The sequence below is a fragment of the Stegodyphus dumicola genome, chromosome 2 (genome assembly GCF_044657685.1).
Source record: "Stegodyphus dumicola isolate Sdum_Otavi_A_Nest chromosome 2, ASM4465768v1".
NCBI classification, from domain to species: Eukaryota; Metazoa; Arthropoda; class Arachnida; order Araneae; family Eresidae; genus Stegodyphus; species Stegodyphus dumicola.
This window is the reverse complement of record NC_140769.1, coordinates 235,583,960-235,608,295: the sequence shown is the minus strand read 5'-3', so window position 1 is coordinate 235,608,295 and position 24,336 is coordinate 235,583,960. Positions and strand designations below refer to the sequence as shown.

At 29.2% G+C, this 24,336-nt stretch overlaps 2 protein-coding genes across 2 annotated transcripts in view; one reads left to right on the top strand and one right to left on the bottom strand.

The window, feature by feature from the left end:
- The window catches only part of Tap42 (immunoglobulin binding protein Tap42), a 61,018-nt gene extending 47,534 nt beyond the window's left edge, over positions 1–13,484 (top strand). The window contains exons 7-9 of the mRNA XM_035362696.2: positions 310–458; positions 2,846–2,982; positions 13,351–13,484. Coding sequence (XP_035218587.1) covers positions 310–458; positions 2,846–2,982; positions 13,351–13,391 — 327 coding nt within the window. The 3' untranslated portion in view covers positions 13,392–13,484. The remainder of the gene's footprint in view (positions 1–309; positions 459–2,845; positions 2,983–13,350) is intronic.
- Positions 13,485–13,515: 31 nt separating this feature from the next.
- The window catches only part of LOC118179278 (programmed cell death 6-interacting protein-like), a 117,187-nt gene continuing 106,366 nt past the window's right edge, over positions 13,516–24,336 (bottom strand). Inside the window, exons 14-17 of the mRNA XM_085811905.1 lie at positions 22,963–23,097; positions 21,871–22,033; positions 18,745–18,972; positions 13,516–13,990 (exon numbers count right to left, since the gene is read on the bottom strand). Of these exons, the coding sequence (XP_085668031.1) occupies positions 13,872–13,990; positions 18,745–18,972; positions 21,871–22,033; positions 22,963–23,097 (645 nt within the window). The 3' untranslated portion in view covers positions 13,516–13,871. The remainder of the gene's footprint in view (positions 13,991–18,744; positions 18,973–21,870; positions 22,034–22,962; positions 23,098–24,336) is intronic.

Below are 24,336 nucleotides of genomic sequence, written 5' to 3'. Positions count from 1 at the left end.
TGATATTAATGCATAATTTAAGGTGTAGGATTCATTTATGAGAAAAACTTTGCATATCATTTTAGAAAATTTGATTTTTTGTTGAAAAACAAACGTGGTTGTACAATGCTTTACGTAATCTAATATATATTATATCTTAAATCATTATTTGAAAACATGAAAAATGCATTTTAATTTTTTTAAATCTGTCATTGATAATTTTCTTTTTCCCATCCTACACATTGTATCTGTAAAGATGTTTCTCTCCATCTTTCTCTTTTTAAAATTATTATGTAATATAAAAAAAATGAATAAATATTCCATTTTTAGCCACTAAAGACAATAATTATAACTAAAAATGAAATTCAGAAAAAAGTATTTGGCATGGGCTATCCAAGTTTGCCTGTCATGACTATAGATGATTTTTATCGCCAGAGATTTGAAAAAGCAATACAAGAGCAAAAATCAGCTGTTAAGGGGTAAGTTCTATTACATGTATGTCTATGTAATAAATTAAATAAAGGCTGCAACTGAAAAATGTATTACTCTATAATATGTAAATAAGTAATTTGTCAGGGAATAAGTAGTATTCTGATCGAATTTCATAGCTGTCAACTTTGAAGTATGGGAAAACTGGGAGTTTTCTGAGAGATTTTTGTGCTGTATGGTGATGCTATTTATTGGAAAAAAAATCTGATGTGTACACCACATGACTTCCTTGTATGGAATATTAAATTATATGCATTTTTTCTTGCATTTCATTTAAACTTATTGGATTGAATTGAATCTACTTTGTCGATAGTGCACAATAGAATAAATGCACTCTTTAAAATTCACTATATTTGTTTACCATAGTGACACTCTGGCACTACACTAAGTTCCCTTAACAGCATTACATTCATTCATTTTATAACTCGGAATACACAAAATTTATATCATCTGAAGATTTATCTAATCTTTGCCACATGTTCTATTCAAATATTATAATAAATCTAAAATGATGTATAAAAGAAATTTTAAAAAAATGAAAAAAAAAAAAAATAAGAAACAGGTTTCACAGACTATTCAATATTTCTCATTCAATTAATTCAGTCCTCACTTCTCTACAAGGCTAAAATACATAAAAACTCAAAATATCTAAAACACTTATTACACTAAATATTAAACACATATTTCCTCGAATAAATTCCAGAATGTATTAAGCATGATTTCATTTGCAGTAATAAAAGAAAGTGTTATCTTTGTTGTTGTGAAGCTTAGTTTCTATAGATTGGCAACAAATGGCTATTCTAACAAGTTTCAAATGTAAACAAACATGGCCGCCATGCCAAAAATAATTAGGCTTAGCCGCACTTAAATAACTTTTACATTGCTGATAATTCAACAAGTATTGCATACAGATTTACTAAAGGCATAAAAACCTTAACCAAAAGATAAGAACAACACAATTCAATCATTTTTAAAGCAAAAAATGTAGACTTTACAAATATACAAGAATAAAGAAACTGAAATCATTGAGCTAAATAACAGAGTGGATATATATATATACATATATATATTTATGTACTTTTGGTGCAGCCGATTGCAACCAAAATACGCGATGCACATTTACATGTTATAGCAGACCTATATACAAAATTTCAATGCTCTGAGGCTACTCGTTTTTGAGTTATGTAAGATATGTACATACGTACGTATGTAATGTAGCACCATTCGTAGATTTTGTAATGGTTGAGGGTTTTATTTTTTGGGGGGGGGAGGGGAAGTCTGGATATTAGATTATTCCGGATATTAGACCTCTGAATTTTGGAATTTGTACTGTATGTATTATGTAATTAGAAAATCTTGTTTACAGGTAACAGGGATAGAACATTTCAAATTTCTGCACTTTTTTCAGTATTCAAATTCTGACCTAAAAGTTAAATGTTTTAACTCCAAAAAAGGTAAGTTTTATTGATAAGAAGTGCATTCATTTTAAAAAAATGTTATAATTTGAATAGTATCTTGATCAGCAATATCACTTCTTAATTGGAATGAGTTTTCTCAAAGCTACGTTTTTAATCATTTTGATAAATTCTGAGCATATATAACCTGCTCCTAATAAATCTAGAAATTGAAAATTTAGACTATCTTTTTTTTATCAAATAAATTATATTGTATTAATATAAATTGTTATCAGAAACATCAACATTGAAATTCAAAAGTTTTAATTATGTGCTTCATTTACTAAATTTCACTACTAGATTGCAAATAAATGTAAGAGTATTTTTAGAAACTATGTTCTTAACTTTGTTTTTCTTTAAGCATGGTTTTTAAATTTTGCTTTAAAAACTCTTTAAGTTTTTCCTCTCTTCTTGAATTAATTTGAGCAAAACTTTTTAAAATTCAGGTTCACGAAAATTTAAGATTCATACTTCGCCTAATATGTATAATATCCATTCTGAGAATGTGCCCAATATGTATTACTTACAAAGCCTTTTATTTCAGGCTTCTTTATAGTTTATATTTAAAAAATTTTAAATTATACTCACATTTAAAAAATATTATATCTTTTTGGGGAAGGATTTGTGTTGTTTTGGGGGAAAGGAGGAGGGAAAAAGTATACTTCATGTCTATGCTAGAAAAAGTTGGGTTCATTTGTTTGGGGAAAAAAAAGAGTTGATGAAATGAGAAAAATTCCACGAATTTTTACTACTTATATTTTTTAACATTCCATTATTTCCACTGTAATGTGAATTGATTTTCTTATTTAATATATATACATTAAATTTTTGCAAACTTAAAAGGCTCATTTATTTTTAATTTCTTGCATTGGTAAATTTTGCATCACATTTTCCATTATTATCTTCAATTAATTACTTTGTAGAATGTCTTTGCAAGAAAAAGCATTATATGGTGATGATAATACAAAAGAAGAGGAAGAGATTAAAAAAGAAGAGCTTATGGAAAAAGATGACCCTGTTGAATTAGCAAAAGCAAGACAATGGAATGACTGGAAAGATGGTAAATTTTTTTTTCTTCTTTATAATAATCAAACTAAATTGAAAATGAAATTTTTCATTAGAAAACTTTGACAGAAATAGTAATTAAAAATTTATTATTAGATTTGTAATTTTAAAAAATGTTATACTTGGAAAAATAATACTATATGATTGATTGATGTCTTTGAATACTTATCCTGTTTATGTTTGCTTGTTTCATAAAGCATGGAAAGGTACTTAATTTGTTTTTAATATTTGCATCATAGTTTCTTTCATGGATTGTATGCATAATATTAATACTAGACACTTTCCATAAAAAGCCTTCAACAAAGATATCCCTTACAACATGTTCATGTGTGGTTGAATGAGTAAAATTGCAAAACACTGATAGTCCAATTCCACATTGCGTCCAAATTCCAGTGACCAGGTTACCTTACATGAGACTTTTCTCATTGTTTCTTCTGCAAACCAATTTCTCTTAGAAAATCTTTTATGAATGCATTCCTCTTATGGCATATAGCCCTAATTGCCACAATCCATAGCTGCTAAAACTTCTGTTTTTTCATTAATCTGTTGATCTCTTGTTAGGTCACTGAATATCCAAGATTTTAATTTGTATCCTCTTATTCCATTGTAATCAACATAGTTTCATCCTTTCACCTGTTAAACTACAGAATAAACATGAATTTCCTATATGACTATGTGAGGAATAAGTTGAAGAAGAGTACAAAAACTGTTTTGTTGTGCAAATTATTAAATCCTTATAAATGCTCATGTCAAAGCAAAATGAAAGGATTATAAATAAAAAAAAATATGAAGTGAAGATTATTTTGTTTTGCTTTTTGTTTCTTTTATCTCATGGGGATTAGAATAGAAAGAGGAAGGGTGCCCAGTTTTTTTTCATTACCTGATAATGAAACATGCCTGAGCAAGAGACATTTAGGAGATCAAAATATCGATAAGACAGCTACATGTACTAGCTTCAATAATGCTCTGTAAATGTATAGGTTAAATTTGCAACAAATAAAAGCACTGTTGTTAAATTTTTAAATGTAATAGATATTTATAATTTATTGTGTAGTAAATTATGAAGCATTAAGAATGAAATCCAAACTCGATATTTATAGCAAAGTCTTCTAAATAATGTGTAGACATATTTCAAGAACTTATTTAAGTTTCATTATTATTATTATTATTATTATTTTGTTGTTATGTACAGTACAAAGTCCAAAACCAGACGTTCATTATCCGGAATGATCTAAAATACGGTCCTCAAAACCACCAACAAAATTTTTCTCGTAGGCTTTACGCATGCGCATTTGATTTTCCCTTCTGCGCATAATAAAACATCTGGAGAGTCCCGATTCTTAATTTTATTTCGACACTAAATAAAATATTTTTGTTATTGAAGAAACAATTATTTTAGCATAAATTTGTGCGATCAGTAATTTGGCTCTGTTGATGCATATGATCTTGGCATTATCTCAAACTGAAACATTCCACATAGATACATTGTTCATCTGATGCCAACCTGGCAAATCATTATTTATTATACTTTCCTTTCATCATCGCATGTTTATCAAAACATGACAACTTGAGTAATGACTCATGTGGCAATGCCTTAACAATTTTTTTATGTTAGTATTTGAATAATAAAGGAGTATGGTAACCTTTTATGATGACATTACACTTGGCTATGATTACAGATTAAAGTTAAATGTGCTAAAAATGTTGACAAGGAACAATTTACCAAAAATTTCTTTTCATATGCTAAAAATAGATTTTGTTGATGATACTCATAGACCCAAAGATTACATTTAGGGCTATTTGATTTAAGAATAACTGATTTGTTATTTGCATAAACCCAGAACCAGTGCCAGGGCTCGTATGGCCGCGCTGTGTCCCAGAATTTAGGACCCACAGAGTTTTCATCAGGCAGTAAGATTTCTAGCGCTGGACCTCAATAAGGCTTAAGTATATGTGGAAATTTATTTATCTGATAAGCCTTAAGCATGTGCAAGAAATAGATATAAGCATTTATTTATGTGATAAGCCTTAAGCATGTGCAAGAAATAAGTATAATAAATAACTAAACTAATACAGTTCAAGCTTAATTGTCTCAGTGCGCGATAGAAGCAAGATAAAATTTAACAGAACAACTTGTCATTAGTCAGCAAGCTCATGATGCAAGGATAGCTAAATTTGATGATGATAGCCGCTAATTTTAAAGGTTTTCGGACATCGGAAAACAAAGGTGAAATTTTCCAGTTAATGGCTTTTGTAAAGAAATGTGGAGAAGCTGTAGTAAATGAAGATGATATAAAAGAAGTTTCTCATTGTGATGACAATGCTTCTCAATCATCAATCAATTAATGAATGGAGAAATCTGTAGTATTGTTCTAGATCCAGAAAATACCACTATCGATAGTTAAGAAAGTGACAGAGAATGCAGGACTTCAACAATGTAACTAAACAAGAGATTATCTCTGTCTACAGAATTAAAGAAAAAGTATTAGCACAAAAAACAAAGTAACTTGAAAGAAATGTTTAATAAGGTAAACAAATAAATATTAAGCTATTTTTTTATTTTTTATTAAGATAACCTTCCAGTTTTCACATGAATTTCAGATTTCAAATTTGGCAGCTATATAAAATTTATAACCAGTTAATCTTCACTAAAAAGAAAGGTCTACCAACTTCAAACTCTCACTATTTTTGAGAAAAATATATTTGAATCTGTTCATCTGAATATACGTGCTGATAAGAGAATAAATTAGTACATATGAAATCTTAATTTGCATGCATTTATTCGTGTGATCTCATTCATATATATTTTACTTATTAATGGCTAGCAACATATTTGTTTTCAATCATTGTTCGTGCTTTTACAGTATTCTATGCAAGGAAATATAGCAATTCAGATTAGTTAAATGAGGTATAAAAAATTAACATATGAAAAATGCAGCCAGAATTCAGTATAATTTTTTAAATAATTGTTTTATAGTTTGGTGCATCATATTGCAGGTTTGTGTTATGCAAATGATGTATAATATATTTTATGTGGTAATTAATTAATTATGGAATAAGCATGAAATAAAGTGAAAAAATTATTAAAATATTAATGTTGTACAATAATTATTACATATGTCAAATTGAATAAAAATATCAGATTGTGAATTTTAAAAAATAGTAAATTATGTACTGAGTGCTACTCTACTTACAGCAACATTTTGCTTTTATGTAAGCAAGTAAGCAGAAAACAGTTACTGACTTAAGTGAAGCATTACTAGTCACTAAGTCACTGACCTAAGTAATTATATGACTTTAAAGTATAGATTGCAAATTTGGTGAAAATTAGGTGCAAAATTGATGTAAACAAATGATAGAAAATATGTAACAAGTGTTCTAAAATTTTTCTTTGACACTGAATGATTAGTCATTTAAAAGTAAATTTGTCAGTTTGCTGAGTGTATAGTTAATTCATGATGTTTATGACTAAGATATGTGATCACTCACTAAATATAGTGTCCTTATTAAATTGTATAAGAAGTTAATGCAATGTATTTAGTCAATGGGCATTTATAGAGCTATGATCCATTTCGATTGCTTTAAAATGTATGAAATCTAGGAACTTCTAATCCCATTGTATGAATTTTCAAGAACTGAATATATTTATGGATCCTTCATATAAAAAATTACATACATGAGGAAGATAGCATTTGCTAGTTTCACCCTCTGCTTCAAATATTGAGTATGCAAATCAATGGAAGAATGGCTAGCTTTACTTTTAACATGTTCTCCATTTTGATAATCAGATTTGGAGTGTCATTCTTTTGTGATGTTTCTTTCACAATTCCACACAATATAATTATTCTACTGTGGTGAAATTTGATGTATCATTCTGTTTTCTCTTATTATTTATACAGTAAAAAGTCCGAAATCCAGAATGATCTAATAGATTATAGAATCCTAGATGTTAGATGGGGTATTGTGTTTCTTATTTGAATGCAAAAAAGAAAGAAAATTCATTATTGAAACTAAATAGCAACAAAGTACTGTATATTCTGGTGTGGAATGCACATTAATGTATAACGTGAATCTGTAATTTCAAACTACATTTTAAACATTTTTAGGTATATTTGCCTTATAACATGCACCCTTTTCTTTATGTGTGGGGAGGAATGCTTGAGGGAGAAAATAATTCTGAAAAGAGGGTGGGTTTTATTCAATGCAGGTGTGCACATGAATGTTATTCTAGGGTTTCAAGAAAGAAATATAATTTGGGCTAAGAATGCACTTTTGACCTGAATGAATCTGCAGAATTAGGAGTCAGATGTTTTCTCTTTCTGTAGTAATTTGAAACTGTGATTTTGAAGTAAACACCAAATGCTTTAGTAAATCACAGTTGAAATGCAGCTGATTTAGTGTTCCTTTTAGTAGTAAATATGGCTCCTGCCAAACAAAACAATACCATTATCAAAAGTCATCTTATTTTTGTCTCACTGCTTAGAAATTTTAATTTAGGGAGTCAGGTTTATTTGGTAGATATAATTCACTTTTTGTTTTTTTAGTGTTTAAAGATAATATGAAAAAAAAAAATTATTTTATGCATTTTACTGCAGTACTTTCATCGTGGTCAGCTATTTTTCAAAATTATTCGCAAAATAATTAATTACTTCCATGCGTGTTACTTAGCGCCACATTATAGGTGATGCAAGAATTCTAGAATCCACGTTTTAGTTATATAGAACATATTTTTTAATTATTATAACTTTACTAATGGTGTATTACTTTAAAACATGAACTTTTCTACATGTTTCCTATATGTAAATTTCTGAGATTAGTTTTAAAATTTATTATATCAGATCTTTTCGCAAATTATGTCAAACTTTTACGTATAATATATTTGTATTGTTAAAGTAACCCAATTTCCTTATTAAGAGATTTAGTTAGAGAAAAATATTCCCTAGTTTAGGTCAAATTATTTGAATATGGCAAAGCATATGAGGGCTGCCTACTTAAAAGAAGGGATGCCTTTGTGGAAGATTTTCTAAGGAAACTAACTCGTATTCATTTTATATATTAAGAGAAACATGAAAACCTGTGCAAAAAGAATTTGTTACTTGAGAGATTAAGATAATATATTTATGGTATTAATTTTTTAAATAGATACATAAATTATTTAAATGATAACAATATAAAAATAAGGAAATTGCATTTCATCTTTACTTATATATGAACGAAGTTAAAATTTCACTTGTGACAAAAGAGTATAAATTAATAGTAATTTGTCTCTAAAAGTTACTTCATGTTATAAAGAAACCGAATTTCAAATTGTATTCTAAGAAAATTTAACCTATTGCAAACAATTTTATAAATGTAATGAAAATTACTATAAATCAAAATGTATATTTAAGCTTCACTGATAAACTTTATTCAAAATAATAATTTTATTTTAAATTAATATATATCACTTCTGTAAACAAGATATTTTATTTATTATAAACTTAAAAATTACATCTAACCCTCTAATTTAATTATCCAAGCTTATCACATTTAGTTTTGCTTTAATGTATCATTTGCAGAAATAGACATTGAAAAGATACTAATTTCTGAAATCGTATTTCAAAAGCTTAGAAAAATTAAGAAAGGAATCTTTCATAAAGGAATTTAAAAATTTCATTGTGATAACGTGGAAATTCGCATATTATAAAACACTGATGAATCAAAGTCTTTGCCAAACAGGGAAAGAAAAACTGATTTTAAGGTAAAATATAACTTCATATAATTATTTTTATTGGGACAGACCTCAGTTCTTTGCCGCATTTAAATAAGCAAATAAATTTGTTTCGAAATTTTATAACAGAAAGCCAATTCCTGGAGAGTCAATCAAAGGTTCCGAAAACTCCATATAATTGCGCTGCATTATACTGTGAGACAAACACGTATTTCTTTTAATGTAAGAGGATGAGTTTTTCATTATTTTTTAATTTTAACAAAAGTTGTAAAGTTATCCATACAAAAATAAGTAGTGAAATTACTTTTATTTTCATAGATACAGCCAATTTCAATTTGAACTTCAGTAAGTAACTGAAATTCAGTTTTAATTGCGTAGTTTCTAAAATGAAAGGCATAAACGTGTTTTCATATTTCATTTCACACCGTGTTTCCATTTTTTTATATTAAAGACATCAAATAATCTATTTCTCTTCAGTTAAACGTATACTAACTAAACTGTTTCTTTAATTCTCGTCTAGTAAACAAACTATAACATCATTGCTAAAACATGTATTGATGCCTTTTGGGCATTTTAACAGTTTGAAATCATTTCTGATTTCAATAAAGAAATCAAATGAAAACTTTAAAGAAAGTCCAGTTTAAAGAAAAATGAAATACTTTAAAGAAAGTAAAGCATCAGGGTCTTATCATCAGATTTTAATATCTGAAACTAATCTGATAACTACTTCTCCTAAACATTTTTATCACGTTCCAAATTATTGTACATACAGTACATGTGCCCCATTATTTTCAAATGCCTGATTCACTCAAAAATGGTACGGCTCTGTGTTGTACAGATTCATGTAGATTACATTAATAACTTTTTGAAAGTATGCATTGTAAAACATGATATCTTCATATTATTTAAATTAAATAAAAAACTGAAACGTGTTTAGGAGAAGGATAGAAAGAAGGAAAAGAGAAGGAAAGAAGGATAGCATGAATGCCTATATTTCATGTTACCTCATATTTACATCAAAACACATTTTCCGAATCCTCATCTTTGCTCTGAAAAATTGTATTAAAATTATTCCAAATGCCCTGATTTCATTGTCTGTTTGTAGAAATTTGTGAATAGCAAAAAATCTTCATTGATTTTTCTCGTGCTTCTATAAAGTTCATGCATCTCTGGTATTTTTCTCATCGATAATCGCTTCATTCTTAATAATAATTTTTAAATTTTATTTTCAATTATTATATATTAATTATTACTGCTATCATTGAAGTCAGTATACAATAAGTGTTTACTCTCCATATGTTTTGATTAGATAAAGGAGCTTATGTATTTTAACGCATAAACAGCCAAGTGAACTAAATGAAATTCAGTTTACCATATGAGCTACGAATAGTATTTAAGCATTGCTGTGAAGGTTATAGTATTGTGTATATTCCCAGAAGTGAGTAATACAGATTTTCTGTAAGTCAGCTTTGGTAACAATAATGGTTTTATGAACTGGAATAATTAATTCATGCAAATTTGTTATGCTTTTGCATAATACTCTATTTGTTTAGAGAACAGGAAAATGCATTTGGGAAATGCTGAAATATTTAAAACAAATGATTCACATTAATCATCAAGTGAAACAAATTATGCGATATTTTTACCATAATACAATTATTTAAATATACTGAAGCTGTGCAGTGTAAGACAGTTATTTTAAAGTTATAGCTTAAAAATCTCATAAAATTGTAATTTGTCAATAAAGTAATAATGGTGAAAGAGAATGCCGTTTTGTATAACTAATATTACTTAGTATAAATATTTATTTCCTGTAATTTAGTTTCCATAACCACGTTTCCCAGCTACTGACGTTTGTACCCATAACTATTTGTTCAGTCTTATAGATTAAGCAACAAATCGCTAATTTGGAAACGAAGATTGTAGTTAACTAATTTGGAGTGTATGATTCTGTTGATTTATAAAATCTTTTAATTCAAAACGAAACATTTCGTTATATGACAAGATAATAAAATAGGTAAATGTCCTATATTTTAATATAGTACTAAAACAGTTTTTCTTTTATCCAGTTATCAAAATAATTTAGCTCTTTTTCTGGAAGGAAAGCAATTAAGGAAAAAAGGAATGGAGAACAGAAAACAGTATTAAAAGCTAAACTGTTAAAAAAAATATTCCAAGCCAAACAGAATTTTTTTTACAGAATTTCTGTTTAGAATGAGGGGGGGAAAAGGTATTAAGAAATATAGTTATTATAAACATGGCAAGCCAAAGAATATTTTTTTGAAATATTTCTATTTTGAAAGAGGGTGAAGAAGGTGTTAAATTAAGAAATAAAATTAAATTTTTAAGAAGTTATAATAAGAACTTCTTAAAGAATCAGATTTTTAATACAATTTAGAAATTTTGGAAAAATATGATCTGTCTTTAAATATTAAATTCTAAAGAATGAAAGCAAAAAACGCCGTGAGTGCAGGCCACGTTCAACCAATCGACAGGAAATGGTTCTGGTCGACACAGGAACATCCAGGATATCTTGCACATGCTGCAGAATCGCGGTACAAGTGACTTGCGAGACCGCCACAGCTTATCGGAGGATGAGTCGATGATCCATGCGTGCTGACATCACTCTGGCTGCGCCTGCACCCTCCTTCTTCCCACATATCCTTGTTCCAACCATGTTCGCCATAGCCAATGCACCGTGCTGGCATCCATGTGGGTATCAGCTGCGATTTGATGTAAAGACCAACTCGCCCTTCTCAGTCAACATACCCCTCATAAAATCGTCTATCTGCTGGAAGTGTCTTCGTTGACGGCGGCCTGGCATTCTCTCCTATTACACGTATCCTCCGGGACAAAAACCAACTTTCTTCGATAATTCGTCTGGCTGAAATAATGACATGAATATTGCCCATTCTGCACGTTCCTTCCCTTATATCTTACTTCAAGTGCATTGGAAAGCTGCACATTTCACATCATTTGCATAACTCAGTGACGTGCATCTACTCTAAAATTTGCATAACTTTCTGACCACTCCTTCTTGGTGTTGCATTTTCAATGTCGAGCAGTGTATAAAGAAAAAATACACTCAATTCTATTAACTTAAATAAAAAAAAAGCACTATGTAGATAAAATTGTTAAATTCCAATAGTTGAAATGAAAAATAAAGATTTTAGTCACATAAGACACACTTTCATTAAGGACTTTTTTTGGGGAGGGGGGTAAATATTTATTTTTTCAAGCTGCAAATAACTTGCAGTAGCTAAAGTCTTAAAAATTAGGGACTGGATTAGAATTGTAATTGTAAATTATATCTTTATGTGGTATTACTGATACACATAAGTGCTCTGGATGCTGTTTTTCATGGTTGCACAGCCAGACATTTTAAATTAAAGAAATTGGATTTTTAAGATTTTAAAAGAATATGAAAGTTTAGAGGAAATTGCAGTTGTTGAAGAAATAGAAGAAACTCTTGACTCAACAGACTTATTGAAGAGACTTCAGTGTGAAAATGAATGAGAAAAATTTTGAAAGTGAATGATACTGAAGTCAGATGTTTCATAAAATAATGAATCCAAACAAAATGAAAACCTCAGTTATATACCACAAGATTACAAGAAAAGGCAGTAAAATTTTGACATAATTACAGTCCCCACTAGCTTGCAATGCACTGAAATAAATTTAGGCTGGTGAAAAATAATCAGCAAAAGTTTTAGAAGTCTAGTGATCATCAAAAAATTATGATAATTTATAAAAAGAAATGAACGTTAAGGAAAACTGATATGTGTTCCTGTTACACGAAAAAAACCATGAAAACCCCTATACAGCCAACCCGTTTGCCTAGATTTGTAGCCTCATTGAACTATTAGAAGTTTTATCACTTGGCCACTAGTGGGCATGCATTTTTGAAACTTTTAAGTCAGTTGAGTTCATTAATTGTATTGTTGATAATTTTAGCTTTGATCATTTTTCAAAACATCTCATCTCTGCTATACATTAAATTCAAAGTCTGTATTATTCTGTAAAGTGTGTACTATTTGTATTATGCTAAAATGACATATGAGCCATCTATATAGTAAGATACACAACTTTCAGAATTTCTTGTATTCTAGCTTTTTTTTATTTCATCAGTTTTCATTATTCATTAGTCCATCAACATCCAAAATATGTTTACTTTTTACCTCCATTGATTATATTTCTGTTATGTGAATTGATCAGTTTGACAACCATCCAGATTTTTAGAACTTCATGAAAAGTTGCTAAATAGTGGCAAATCTTGTTAATTTTACAACTTTTTTAATGCTACCTCTAGATAAGCAGATTCATAAAAAAATTTTTCAGAAAAATGTAAATTCAAAATTGGGAGTCTTGTTAAGATTTTGTGCTATTTTTTATCCTTTAGTTATAAAAAATAATTTAAATTATTTGTAAATGCTTGCACCTTGAATTTAACTTTATATAGTAATTTTCACTTACACCCACTCCTCTTCTAAAATATTTATTACCTTAATATTCTGGTTCTCATGGTGTTTTAATAAATTAATACCATTATTAACAATGCAAAAATTTATATTTAAGACTAATATTTTCTGCATTACAGTGAGATATAAATTATGATATGTATTATGTATGAAACATTTTTTTTTTTTTTTTCAGAGAATCCTCGAGGTAGTGGAAACAGGAAAAATAAAGGATGAATAAAATTGGAAAATTTTAAAAAATTGTTTCCAACTGTTTTATTTTCAAATTGTTTTGAAGCATATATTGTAAAAAATAAAGTTTATATCTCATGTTAAGCATATTTTATGAAACTAAAACAACTTAGAAATAAATTACTTTATTTTATACAATCAAATTTAATAGCATCAACACTATATGGAAATTTACATATCGCACATACATATATGCATAAGCAACATTATAAAGGAAGGCCATATGCAGAAACTCACATATTAAATTGTATGGTCAATTTGCATTAGAGTAATATAACATTTTAATACTTCTGATATAAAAATGTTAAAGTAAATGAATTAACTAAAGTGGAATCATTTCATAAAATTTTAATTTCAAATTCATATTTTTTAGCCTTATATTGTGCACTTGCATAAATTGTAAGATAATTTTATAACAATGTAAGTAATCAATCACATTTCAAGGCAGAGAGTTCTGCATGTCAACTATTGTGGCCATGGCCTGTAAGGCTGTTGGGGGTAAGGATAATTTGAAGTTGGAGGATATGTAGCATATGTTGCTTGTTGTTGCTGTTGGAGTGGTGGTTGTCCTTGATAACCAGGAGCTAATAACAGAGAAATTAATGTTTTAAATTATTGAATAACATAAATGCGTTTATATCATATTACAAATACAATTAATTTCACACAAAAAATATTACTCTTCAAAGAATTGTTCCACAATAAGAACAATTTCTTGATCATTGTACCACTTGAATATGAATGAAATGTAATTTTAATCTATACCTGCGAAAAAGCTTTCATGTTTAGGTCATTAAATATTGTAATTAATTTAGTTAATCATGTAAATCTAAAATAGTCATTCTATTACAAATAATAATCCAAAAAGAAAAGCTATATTATTAACAGATCAAGTGTATAAAATTATAATGAATTAATGAAGCTTCTTACAGGAAATGTTCATCTGTCATTAGAAGGGAAAAAAATTATAATTTGAAAAGAAAAATGGGATGAGAGAAAAAATTTGTATAAGAATGTTTGTCAGAAATAAGCTTTATTCCATCTTAATATTTAATAAAAAGTAATTCATTATATTATAGCTTATTAATTAGGTAGTTCTTTATAAGAACTAATTTAAAACCTTTTCAAACATTAGCTATGAATTGTAGAATATTTAACAATTTACAAAGGTATGTAAAAACTATCATTTATTAAAAAGTAAATTACAACAGATGTAATTTTGCGAAATTTGAGGTATACACTTCAAAAAAAATTTTTTTATATCAATCGTAAATAAATCGTTTTATTTCTAACTATTTTATAAATGTAAGAAAGCCTACTATAGGTAATAAATCCTATGAACTGGAATCAAATTTACACTACAGCCAAGCAAAGCTCCCAAGGATATTATTTCAGATAAAGCAAAATTAAAAAAAATTAAGGTTGATAATCATCACATTAAAATCAGAATTTATGTTAGAAAAAGAATATTATTCATTTACTTGCAGCATTTCCTTTTTTTTTTTTTTTTTTTTTTTTTTTAAACCACAAGTTTAAATTTTGCTACATGTAGAATAAAAAATTTTAACAATTTTCTTTTAAAGTATATACACACTATCTTAATCTATATTTTCTGTTTCATACTAAATTCCTTAAGACATGGATTTTCATACCTAAAGTGCAGTTGTTGCAAGCTAAAAGATAGTGTACTTCTTCATGTCATACTGATTAATAATGGAAAAAGAGTATGTAGTTGCCCACATAAAGGTAAAAATCTAATAAAAGTGCATCACAAATTCCAATCTGAAGGCCAATGTCAAACAGTTTATAGTCATTAAAGTTATGAGACACCATGTTTAGACACTAACTTCCTAATAATGTCTTACTTAACATTATAATTCTTAATTTATGAGCAATACCAAAGCTTGTCAAGTAGCCTGCAATACGTCTACCACCAGTGCAACAATGATTTTGTAATACCTCTAACATTTTCTTTCTTGATGAATCAAAGTAACTAAAATGTGACATAGCATATAAAAGGCATACATAGTTTCAGACAAAGCAAGGCTAAATGTTCTTATCTTAATGTTCTAAAACTCTCATTTAGACAGATGCATCTTGCAGTTAGCAGGAACATTTTCATGAATATGATTAATTCTCTGTCTCACAAAACTAGTTGAATTGACATCACTGTTAAGAGATATTGTTTTTATCACTTAGTGCAAAATTTTATTATTAGTGCTCAACACTGCAGTTATTTCTGATCTAGATTCTAACATCATGAAGAAAAATGACATTCAATTTTAATAATTTCAGACAGTGTATGCATAAATAAATATACTCATATTTAATGCTTTTTGTCAATATACAGCCAGAATCATTTCAATACATGGTGATAAAATGTATAAAAACTTAATCTTAAAATGCCATAGGAAGATGGAATATTAAAATGGTTATATTTTCTAAAATTGTTTTCTCCTTTCAAAAAAGTAAGATTACAGATTATTCAATCAGATTGACTAATTCTTTACATAATCAAAACTTCAATTATTCTTCAACGTTGTTAATGATTCTCAAAAAATGTACATCAGAATTCAGAAGTTTTTCATGCTTTCAAGAAATAAATAAGCCATTAAAATTAAATTTGACAGCAAAAGTAAGAAAATAATTAAATTCTATTTTTATGGTCAGTTTTCTGGGTTTCCCCCCCCCCTTGTATGAAGGTAAAGGAAGGATTGTAATCGCAAAATATTTCAGGTATAATATTTTAATGAAAATATTTATTTGACCACTCTTGAATCCCTTTGAATGATGTTTCTGCATGGCATCTGTATTTACAGATAGAATAAACAACACATTTTATCCAAAATGTATTGTAAAATTGATTTAAAAAGTGACTTTTTTCTTGATGTCTGTACGTGTGCAAAATTTAAGGACGAGCCTGTTTTTCGATTGTAATGTTGTGCAGAATTCTCCATTGACAAATATTATGCCATAAAATACCCAAGACTTATCTGGCTTAGTGAGTACTTATCTGGCTTAGTAATACTTACCTGGCTTAGTGAACTCAGATGTGAAAATACGAGACAAGTGAGCAAAGCCATTCAAACATGAAATCAGAAGTTTAGAAGGGCTTTTTATTGAAAAAGTAGCTCAGCACGACTGGAGAGAAGACAAAAATGTCTAACGGAAGGCTTTTAAGAAAATACAGTCTTTATAAGGAAATATGATCTCTCCTGAGGACAAGGTTGTCAATGAGCTGTTGAGGCATCGCTCCCCATTCCTCTTGTAGTGCAAATTTCAGCTGCGAAATCACACTCCCCATTCCTCTTGTAGTGCAAATTTCAGCTGCGAAATCATTGCTGGCAGTTGATCGTGTGCAAGCATCTCTTAAGTAGGTTCCCAGTTGTATTCTACGAGATCTATGTCTGTGGATTTTGCAAGTCAATTCATGAGTTGAATAGTTTCACTTTCGAAGATCTCCGAGATAGCTGCTATATGATGAAGTGTAGTATTGTAATCCACAAAGAGGATGTCAGGATCCACAGCACCTTTAAACAGAACTTCAGGAACCTTAGTACAGTAGCAGACACCAGTGACTAAACCTCCTTGGAAGAAATGGAGATCAATATGGCTACCAAGTATGATACCACTCCAAACGAAAACTCTGGCAACTTCTAAATGGTCTCTTTTTTTATGATGTTTGAGGAGTGACTGTGTGTTTCCTTTTCTCTCGCCAGACCTGTATTATTTCTAGAATCACTCATCAGGCTAAACTGAACTTCATCCATAAATAGCACTCGTCCTCACTCCTGTTGTCTCCAGTTCTTGTGTTCTCAACACTGCATAAATTGGCATCTGTAATAAACAGGTGTTATCAGCATATACCGTACTGGTCATCACGCATACACACCATGTTTGCGCAACCTCCTGGCCAAGTTAAAAATGTGATATTAAGTAGTATATATCAGTAGTTTTTGTGTATCATGCTATATTTCCTGCTGTCTGCCAATTGCCTCTTTTGATTAGAAGGGAAATATACAATTGCCCACTGCCGTTGTTGTTCATAGATAACCATTGCAAAATGCTCAAATAGGTGCTCCTGTCGCTTGAAATACTCTCTGGGTTAGTGAACCGATGCAGTGAATGACCTGAACTCCTACGCCACACATGTCACACTTCGACTTTCTTCTAACTTCCCACTGACATGAACTGGGGTAAAGTCATCCAGATGATGTCTCCTGGATTGTCTATTGGCCATATCACATGGTAGTAACAACTTGACATATTTGAAATCACTTTACACAGAGCAGTAGCTGATCGTACACCACCTGAGTGCTTTATACCCTTCCAACACTCTCTTCCTCCTTAGTCATGTGCTATGTATGCACATGCCCTAATGTACTGGTCCCAAGTCTATTTACTGATTGGTTTTCTGGTCCTTTCTGTTGCCTTATTCCACTTTTATGCTAATTTCTCATTCTCATCCTTATCAATGTATGTATCTCACTTGACTCAAAAATGAGTAGCCTTAGAATGTTATATGGGATTGCTATAACATGTAGTCGTGTCCCTCCTTTTTTGGCTGCAATCCGCACCAAACATACATAAATATATACTTACTCTTACCTGGCTTAGTGAGCTCAGTTTTTTTTATTCTTATCTGTTGGTAAATTGTACATTTTTTGCTTTAATAGGGATTGAATTACACTGCTTTTATGTTCTGGTTAAGTTTTTTTATGCCTTTAGTTAATCTGCATGCAATAGTTGTAGAATTATCAATAGTTAAAATGTTAAAGTGGTGTTAAGCCTAACCCATTTGTTTACATTTGAAACTCTTAATAAAATAGTGAATTAAGTCAATTTGTGCACCAACTTCAGTGTTTTTTTGCCAACTGCGACCAAAAGTAAACTTTCAATTTTATGCACAAAAGAATCTGTATTCCTGCTTGCTGGCCAAATTGCTTGTTTTTGCATAGAAACTCTATTTTAATTGTAAAAAATTTTTTCTTTTTTAACTGTACTTGTTTTATATTTTTCTGTACACAATTTTTATGAAGATGCTTTGAGTTTTTATATGTTTTTGCCTTGAGAAATATACCCCTAATGAAATTTGAGAAAATAAGTTCAAATGAACTGCAGCAAAAAATTTTCATAATTTAATAAACCATACAAGGAAGTCAAGTGGTGTCCACATTGGATATTTTAAAATAGAGTAGTAGGACAGTTTAAACATCAGCAATCTAAAGAAACTTCCTAACAGAATTTTTTTTAACATTATGACTAAGTATTTGTAAATCTGATATGATCCATATTTGTAACTTTTATTCCTTCATATGAATTTAAAAAATATATTTACCTGGTGGATATGGTGGCATTACAATCTGGCCATATGGATTGTATACATTAGGACCTGGAGGATAAGGATAGGGATAACCAGTATATGCAGGATAAGGCAGTGGCTGTTGTGGCTGTTGTTGAGAGGCAGCATCTGGTGTTGCTGGAGGATAACTCCAAGTCTGTGAAGAAGGTGCACTTGTAGTTGCACTGGTTGTTGGAGGAGGTGGTCTTGCTGGTTTCTGAACAGCTACAACATCAAACGACTTGCTTATATAATACATCAGTATTAATGAGGAAAGTGCACATCACATTTTAAAAATAACTAGAACCAAATTTCCAAATTCCATAAATAGTATACAAAATTAATGCTTTTGGCTTTTTTGAAAAGAACATTCAAAAAAATATTTTTTAAAGCAGTTTTTAGTTTTAAAATATTAAATTTTGATACAAAGTAATTAGCTATTATAAACTGACTACTAAGGATACTTTTCAAAGGCCTTTATTATTAAAGAAAATTTCCCTATATCAGATTTATCACAGAATCACATTTAGTTTTTTTGGGTGGAAGTGAGAATAAACTGGAAATGCCATTTCTATGCCGCTTTAAATAAATTAAAAAATAATAAATAATAATAATTCAATAAATCACAACTCCCACTTCTTAAAAAAATTATAAAAGATATGAATATTTGGAAATATTAGCTAATTATTAACACAAACCTGCACTATGTCAGGAGATGTAGGAAACTGATAACAGAATAAATACCAAGAAAGTTGCTTCAATGACTGATAGAAGTAAGAATGCTTTTTTATTATTCAGGAGACAAAAATCTATAGTTTAAACTAAATAATAACTAGCAATTAGCAAGTTATAATTCTGTTTTTACCTGTTATAATTCCACAATTATTACAAAAAAGACAGAAATGTGATCTTTTATCTTCAGGACCAATATAAGAATATAGAATATTTTCTATTAGGCAAAATACAGAAAACAAATTACCATTAAGCTCAGTGTATAAAATTCTTGGATGGGGAAAATGAATAAAAATCATTAACTACCATTTACAAGTTTTGTAGAATGTGACACGCACCAAGGAAATTATATCTCTTGAATCTCTTGACTCAATTGTGTTGTGATAAAAACAAACTTAGAAGTAATGAAGCAGAAATTTTGGATGGCGTAGAATTGCTTATCCATAATGAATAGGAAATTAGAGGTGAAGGCAGATTAAATCTTCATTTTTTATTTCAGCAACATGTTGCAGCCACAAACAAGTTGGTACATTAATTGTGCCTATCCCAAAAAGATTAAGATTTTAGATAAATTTGCAGAAAGGTAGAAGGAGCGGACAGACTGCAGTGCAGCTATGCCAAAGTGTAGAAAGCAAGTGAGTTATGTTCAGGGTGAAATCTTAATTCAGACTGAGTTAGTTTTGGTTCTCGATGCATTTTGATTGGATAGTTAATATTGCTGTAAAATTACTATTGGCTGCTTGAGTTTTAGTTCCATTTACATCACCAGAATTATGTAAGAGTCATATGACATGGATTAATCTAGAAATGACACAGTGCAGAGAGAGGTTACTATTTTTAGAATAGAGAAGGGAAATTAATTTACGCTGATAATTTAATCTTTTACATATTCTTTACATTTCTTACATATATAATTATGTTACCAGGCTCGTTCGGAAAACACTATATGGCTGTTATTATTTACAATTTGTTTATACAACAAGACATTGAATGTACAGGTAAAATTGCACTACTGATATTTTTTGAAACCTGTGAAGTCAGTTTCATTGTTATAAATGAGATTTATACTGCTTTATATCAATAATAACTATGGAGACATGGGAAAAAAAATACAATAATCTATATTATTACTATTATATTAAATAATAATTTTCAGAAGACTATAAATGATTAAGACAATAGTAACATTATTACTGGAAGAAAACTCCATAAACTGAAGATATTTAAACTGATATTCATTTTGTAACAAAACCATATTTACCTTTTTAGTCCTATAAACCCTTTGAGGTTAAAACTAACTTTACACATAGATAACTGGCACTAATACAATGTTATTTCATGCACAATATATATATATATATATATATAGGTAATTCATGACATAGTGGGATACCGCTTGTCCCACCATACATCTACAGCAGTAAAATGGCATCCTTGCCTGAGCGTAAATTCTCCTAACATGCTTATCTAAAGTGCTAGTTTTAGCAACCAAATGAAAATGCAAGATACAAAAAACGTTCCTGAATAATTATCTAGAAACTATTGATCATATTTGCAAAATAAAAAATATTTTTTTCAAAAAAATTACATAATTTAAAAAAAAAATCAGTCTGTATGACTTTTTAGTTATTTTTTATGATTTCATAATAGATTTGAAACAGAGAAGATTTTCGCTCCAGTACTTAATTTGCTACACGTTTGAAAAGAAAGATATTTAGAAGGCCGTCATGATTTACATTTAATCTCCTTTTCCTCTGCTTAGGATATTTTTCTACAGTGAATCACACTTACATACCCATTCAGTATTCAATGACATTTCATAATACAGAGTTATATTTTCATTTCTTTCAAAAAAAATACTACACATTTTTCAATTTATTAAAAATTAAATTATTCCAATTTATTAAAAATATAAATTTACATTATCAACATATAAAATGAACATGATACTTGAATTTAAAAATATTTGCTATCTAGTAGCGGGAATTCCCACATGCGCGATGGGATGTATTTGGTCCCACCTTTTAATTTCAACCATTCTTAATATATATGAATTCAAATAATAATTTTTTTAGAAAAGTAAACTTTCACATAAAAATATTCATTCTAACACCAAAAGTTGTTCAGATGATTTAAATTGCATCAGAAATAAATGAAAAAAACTGCTTCAAAATTAGACCTGCAAAGAATTATTATTTTACATTATTTCTATGAATGAATACTAGTGCTGCCATCTGTTATAAATTTAGAGAACTAAAAGGCATAATTGTATGTATTTTAAATGGAATTTTGCAGCTTTCATCTGGGAGATGAAAACTGATAAAAAATGTGGGATGCCTGGCGTCCCACCGTCCGTCAAAGGGTTAAAGATTAATTTAAATGGACACTTACCATTGTGACGGGGAGGTGCCAAGGGGGTAGGCTGGCTTGCTTCAGTCACTATGTTTTTCTGAAGATCTTTACAGAAGTCCTCTTTTTCAGTTTTCCGAGCAAAGCAAAAATCATTAATCTTGTTTTGAAAGTTAACTAGAACTTCAGTCAGATTGTTGTAAAACTAAAAAGGAAAGGCATGATAAATTATTAATTAATGATAATATATGAGTTCAGATGTATAAGATAATCCTAGGAGTTAAATTAAACGATTTTTCTTATATAAAATTTCTTAGCAACAAAAATATGGACCAGAATTTCAAAATAAAACATGGATAATTTTACACATGCAGATAACTTTGAAAAATAAAAGTAGCTGGCTCTGCAAATAATGACCTGTTATGCTAGCCATTTCCAAAGTTATTTCAGGAAATATATCACATTTTATAGCAAAGTGGAGCTCTTTACCACTCATTTTAATTCTACACTTGATAAATGTGACTACTCATTTTAATTCAATCACTTGATAAAAATCTAATTTCTAAATGAATAGTGTTCAGCACAATTTCATCTTCAAATACATTGTTCCAGATTTTTTGATGGGTGAGGAAAGTAAAACATTATATATGAATAATATTAATTACTGTATTTGAAAATGGTGTATGGCATGACTCTGACTCTAACTGTTACTTGTCCTTGTTTTATTTTACCAAGTGACAAGATGTGATTTGATATTTAAATAACAAATATTGTAACAGCTGATGAACACTTCAGGCATTGCTCAAAGACTGAATGACTAAATTTCAACAATAATTAGAGTGGAAAATGTTTAACATGCTGCAAGAATTACTAAAATATGACACACATGTGAAGTGAGTAATCTAGTTTTAGTAGACTTGCACACCAACAATTCAATTGCATAAATGAAAAAGCACAATGGTATGTCTACACATAAAACAAACATTTTAGAATTATTAAATTTGAAATGAATTTCATTAATTTTAAATAGGAAATTATTTAAAATTCTCAAAACATAAAATATATTTACAACTGCAATGACTTAAATTAGAAATTTATTGAGATAATTAAGCATGCATAATTCCATGTATGTACCTTAGAACCTTCTTCCAAATTTCGAAGTAATTCCATATATGCATCATGAGCTGAAGCCAAATCACTTAACATGCTTTCTCTCCTACCAGCAGAACCCCCAGTATTTTTTTCTTGAGAAAATTCATTATTTGCCACCTGCAAAGCAATCACAAGACTGATTTACACATACAGATCTATCAGAGAAAATTTAAAAATGTACTTTTAATATAAGATACTTGTGGTTCATTTATCAACTTGACATATATTGAGCTTTGATGGAAGCAATCAAATAATAACAAATTATTACGCACACACATATACTGCATGTAGGCAATAATTTAGATAATGTAGAAATATAGATGCATAACCAAGTAATTGTAATCATGGCCCTAGATAATATTTCTTTATTTTCTATGATAAACACTTTTAATGCATCACTGATAAATTGGCGCAGTAAGCGCACCTGTTCTGAAAGTATATTTGAATTTTTAAAATGTTGTGATATGAAAAGAATTGATAGTTACACAGAAAAGCAGACAGTGAATGCAACATGTCAAGATAACACCTGATTCAAAATTATTTAGTTTGGGTTTATTTTGATTGGTTAATTTTAAGTTTCTTAAATTATAACTAGTAGGAGCTTTATGTAAGTGTCTGCATCATTAGTGCTATGCAAGAATCATATGATATAATGATTTTTGAAATGATGCAGTTTAGAGTATTTTATTATAAGTAGTTAGTATTGCTAGGAGAGAAAATGGAAAATAACCAAATTAAACTAGAGTTAAGGTATTGTGTTATATATATGTAAACAAAAACAAAAACAAAAACAAAATTTTTTTATTTACATATATATTTTTTTAATCTTACACATATACAGAAAAGTTGCATATGTTTAAAGTTTCTTACTCTTACTTGCACTTACCCCTCTAACTGCACTAAAGTTTCCTTTACACCACTATGATGTACCTTTTCATGACAGTTCAAAATAATTATTTGGTAATATAATAGGCTGAATTTCATCAACATCTAATGATGATCAAAATCGTAAAAAACAACCTTATATTTAGCGTAGGTATAATGCAACACTCAATCGATTTCGAGGGCAGCTAAAGGTCCCTCCTCATCAGGAGAAAGAAATACATAGAAAGAAGAAAATAGGAATCACAGAAACACGTGGTGCTTATCAGCACTGCACGTGGATATAACTAGATTTTTAATCAGAGTTGCACTGGCCGCCTACTTTTACTGAGCCAGGCTGTCTGATCAAGCATAAAGAAATATTAGCGAAGTTAAAATAGGGAGCGAGGGGCAAATGCACATTACGCTCAAAATCTGAACTTCAAATAATGGAAAGCAACCACTGAACGGATTTTTATACCCTCTGGTAGTACC